This window comes from Lynx rufus, unplaced genomic scaffold, assembly GCF_022079265.1.
Source record: "Lynx rufus isolate CCGP_SWC_20201006 ecotype Redwood Valley unplaced genomic scaffold, mLynRuf1.p SCAF_11, whole genome shotgun sequence".
In the NCBI taxonomy this organism is placed as follows: Eukaryota; Metazoa; Chordata; class Mammalia; order Carnivora; family Felidae; genus Lynx; species Lynx rufus.
Genome location: NW_025814825.1, coordinates 29,559,493 through 29,564,190, shown reverse-complemented (window position 1 = coordinate 29,564,190; position 4,698 = coordinate 29,559,493). Strand labels below are relative to the sequence as shown.

Sequence of the window (4,698 nt, the reverse complement as noted above, 5' to 3'; positions counted from 1 at the left end):
CTGTGTCCGTCCCTCTCTGCCCTTCCCTCCTTCCCTCTCTCTCTCTGAAAACTGAATAAACATTAAAAAAATGTTTTAAGAACCAACTAGCTAAACCACTTTGCTATCTGCCCAGCCACTTTCTTGGATAGACAAGTAACTTAATCATGATCCCCTCAAACCTTTGTGCTCATGGTTGTTTTTATTGTAGGTTAAGACCAGCAGGGATGATGCTGTGGAAAGAGATGCCCATGGAAATAGGGAACGGGACCGCTGTCCAAGAATTCACCTTGGAGGGGTTTCCTGCCATCCAACACCTGGGAAAGGTCCTCTTCCTGGTGCACCTGCTGGCCTACCTGGCATCCATTACAGGCAATGCTGTCATAGTCACCATCACCTGTGCTGACTCCCGGCTCCAGACACCTATGTACTTTTTCCTCAGCACTTTCTCCTTCTTTGAGTGTTGTTTCATAAATGCTGTTATTCCTAAGTTGCTGGTCATCTTTCTTTTAGGCCGGCAAACTATTTCCTTTCTTGCCTGTTTCATACAAGCCTTTGTGTTTGTCTATCTGGGAGCAGCAGGTTTCCTCCTCATAGCAGTGATGTCTGTGGATCGGTACATGGCCATTTGCAAGCCTCTGCATTACCCAACCATCATGAACCTCAAGACTTGCTTCCTCTTGGTCACTGCCTGCTGTGTTTTGGCCTTCCTTCTCATCACTGGTCTGATAGTAAAGGTTTCCCAGTTATCGTTCTGTGGCCCCAATGTCATTCCCCACTTCTTCTGTGACCTTGATCCTTTGATTCATCTCTCCTGTTCTAATACCAGGTCTGTTGAAATGTTGGCCTTTGTCATCGCTTTGTTGATCCTTTTGACATCGCTTATCATAACCATCATTGCATACAGCAACATAGTAGTCACAATTGTGCGACTCCCATCAGCCAAGGAGCGACAGAAAGCTTTCTCCACCTGCTCCTCTCACCTCATTGTCCTCTCTCTGATGTACGGCAGCTGTGTCTTTATATACGTGAAACCAAAGCAAAGGAACAGGCTGAACTCCAACAGGGAGGCTGCCCTTGTGAACACGGTGGTAACGCCACTGCTCAACCCTGTCATCTACACTCTGCGCAATAAGCAGGTACAGCAGGCTCTGAAGGAGACAATGTGCAGATTGAAAATATCAAGATGAAAATAAAATCACATGGCCCTGGAATGGAAGGCTTCAGAAAAACATTTGACTTCATTCTGGCCAATGTAGCAGTCCACAGCTTTCTAGTATAGGGTCTCTGGCACACCCACTTGACCTCTGTACATTCCTGGAAAAATGGAAATCTGTTTTTCAAGGCCGCATTTTATCTTAATGTGCTTACCTGTCTTCTCCCTAAATATTCCATGTTTTGATGACAGTTGATTAATTGCAAAAACGCTTATTGAATTTTTATTCTTCCCTATGATATAATCCATGTGCCTGAAATTTCCAAAATTCAGGAATTTGTATACTTATTTATTTCACTTCTCTCTAGCTATAAACATGGCTGAGCAGAATTAATAAATATTTACCAAAAGGCATCTAGATAATTAAAATGATAGAATGCTGTATATTACGTTGTGGTTATGAAGGAAATGAAGTTAATAGTACCAGGGTTTGGGGCCGCATTACCTCTATGCCTATCCCTAGGCAATAATGGTCATAGTATCCCTTACCTTCAAATATATATGGTTTGCATCAGGTGTAATGGTGTGTAAAATGGTGTCCTCAGTCCTTAGCTTAGTTACATATGTATGCATCAATCCCATTCTGGAGAGAAACGGAATTGTTCTCAGGTTTAGACCATTCTCTATGGAGAGGAGATAACCACAGCTTCCCATGGCTTACCAATTCTCCTATTTTTCTAAATTATTTATTCTAGCTACAACCCCTCAGGTGCATAATACATACTTATGATTGGTTCCTATCCAAAAGCTATTGCCACAGAATGCTTCTGTGTATCACTGGAAGAGAGCACTTATTTCTTATTTCTATAATCTCTTCCAAACATTCAAGTTCACAGAATCTGAGTTTTGCTTATCTACTTCATTCTACTAATGAAAATAAACAAAACAAACATTTTTCCTATTTGTCTTGTGTTGTCAACTAAAAGGTATCTTCGGATTGATAACTTATTTTAAAACCAATATTTCCATTACCTCAATCCTCAAACTTTGTGTAGTTTTTATACCTATTTTCCGGCTAGAATGTGTCTATTATTCTTCAGAAGCAACATCTCTAGAAAGATTAAGGCAATTTTTATTTTGTTTATTATCCCAAACCCTGAGGGTAGGTAATATCTGGTACATTTTATGAAACACACCCTAAACTATGACTAGAGCATATTTGTCCTGATGGTCCTATTACAAATTTCAGATTTCATCTTATTGACAATGAATAAGTAGCAAACATGCCCTGAAAAATCACAGATGATTAGCTGTATACATTGTATTAAAAAGTGTTTGGAAAAGCTGAGATCAGAGTGGGAAAGTGGGACTGTTATAGAATTAGAAGAAAGGGAATGATGGCTTAGAGAAGTGGCACTGGGAGTGGAATACAAAGGGACCATAGCAGACTCTGAATCATTTGCACTGGAGAAGCCTGGTGCTGCCTTCACCCTACCTGGTCAACTTCCAAAAACACTGAAGTGACCTTCTTCACAAAATATGGAAATTGGCCCAATAATCTCTGGCACCCACTTGAAAATACTCATGGAGAGAGCAACAAGATGCTGTGGGAACATGGAAGTACTTCAGAGCTGAACTACTGAAGGCTGTATTGAAATGGTTGAGGTTTGGCAAGGCAGGAATAAGTCAAGGAATTGTGGTCAAACTACTAAAAAGAGTGTGAGCCTCCCCAAAGGTTTAGTCAGGTTTTGAGAATAGTTTATTATACTTAAACTAGCTAAATGTGCTTTATATTACCTTGAGATAGACTGTGCTTGAAGGGTGAGCCTGACAAATAGAAAAATGAAGACCAGAAATCCAAAACTGAGTCTATAAATCCAGGATGGTCGTTACCAGCCATAGATGGTACCCAGGGCAGGACAAACCCTAATGAGCAGATTAATACTCTAGATTCTGGTGCTAAAAAACATTTTGTTTAGAAAATCCCCTAACCTAATTCTATGTTGACAATATTTCCACTCACAATTTTTAAACCACTTCCTTGAAGTATGACTGACATACAAAAAGCTGTAGATATTTGATGTATACAACTTGATGTGTTTGGAGATAAGTATAAATCCTTGAAACTGTCATCACTATCATTGCTAGGAACCTATCTAACACCTCCAAAACTTTCTTCCTGGTCCCCTTGTTGTTGATTTTTTTTTCCGTGTATGCTAGGTAAAAGCACTTAATACAGATGGTGGATGAGTGTACTCTAAGCTTGCCTCATCCTGTGAACACAGCTAGACAATTATCAAATCATTTTGAACACCCACGAGACAAACCTGAGGATTTAAAGAACAAAACTTCAAGTCTATAAGTAGAAAAGTGACCACATTCTGGAAAGTAGGAAGTGCTGAGAGTTTTTTTGGGGGGGAGATAAAAAACTGTGTGTGCTGCAGAAGGGAAGGTGCCCTGTTTATGGAGACGACCACAAGGTATGATAAGCAGCGGAACACAAAACCTGAAGTTTTAGAAGTCCACCACTACCTGGGTCATTCCTTGCTTAAAGGTTCTCTGGTGGTGAAGGAGGGTAGACAACATGTCCAGGAGTGGACAGCATGGTCTGAGGATGCCCTGGGTCACAAAAAGAATGGGTAGTGCCAACATGCTGCACTGTTCCCAGGCATAGGAGCGGGGAGGCATCATGATTCAGAGAGCAACCTCTTTGACATCAGCCATAGCAACTTCTTACTAGCCATGTCCCCTGAGGCAAGGGAAACAAAAGCAAAATGAACTATTGGGACTTTATCAAGAGAAAAACATCTGCACAGTGAAGGAAATAACCAACACAATTAAAAGACAGCCAATAGAATGGGAGAAGGTATTTGCAAATGACATATCTGATAAAGGGTTAGTATACAAAATCTATAAAGAACTTATCAAACTTAACACCCAAAAAACAAATAACCCAGTTAAGACATGTGCAGAAGACATGAATAGACACTTTTCCAAAGAACACATCCAAATGGCTAACAGACATATGAAAAGATATTCAACATCACTCATCATCAGAGAAATACAAATCAAAACCACAATGAGACGTCACCTCACACCTGTCAGAATGGCTAAAAGTAACAACACAAGAAACAACAGATGTTGGCAAGGATGCAGAAAAGGGGTACCATCTTGCACTGTTAGCGGAATGCAAACTTGTGCAGCCACTCTGAAAACCATATGGAGATTCCTCAAAAAGGTAAAAATAGAACTACCCTAAGATTCGGCAATTGCACTAGTAGGTATTTACCTAAAGGATACAAAAATTCAGATTTGAATGAGTACACGCACTCTGATGTTTATAGCAGCATTATCAATAATAGCCAAACTGTGGAAAGAACCTGAATATCCATCAACTGATGAATGGATAAAGAAGATGTGATTATACACACACACACACACACACACACACACACACACACACACACACACACACAGGAATATTACTCAGCCATCAAAAAGAATGAGGTCTTGCCATTTGCAATGCTGTGGATGGAGACAGTGTATTATGCTAAGCAAAATAA

At 40.3% G+C, this 4,698-nt stretch overlaps 1 protein-coding gene across 1 annotated transcript; it reads left to right on the top strand.

The window, feature by feature from the left end:
* Window positions 1-206: 206 nt before the first annotated feature.
* On the top strand, window positions 207-1,169 carry LOC124506702 (olfactory receptor 6C75-like). Its single transcript, XM_047072659.1, has one exon. It carries the CDS (start codon window positions 207-209, stop codon window positions 1,167-1,169), a length of 963 nt encoding a protein of 320 aa, XP_046928615.1.
* Window positions 1,170-4,698: the final 3,529 nt, after the last annotated feature.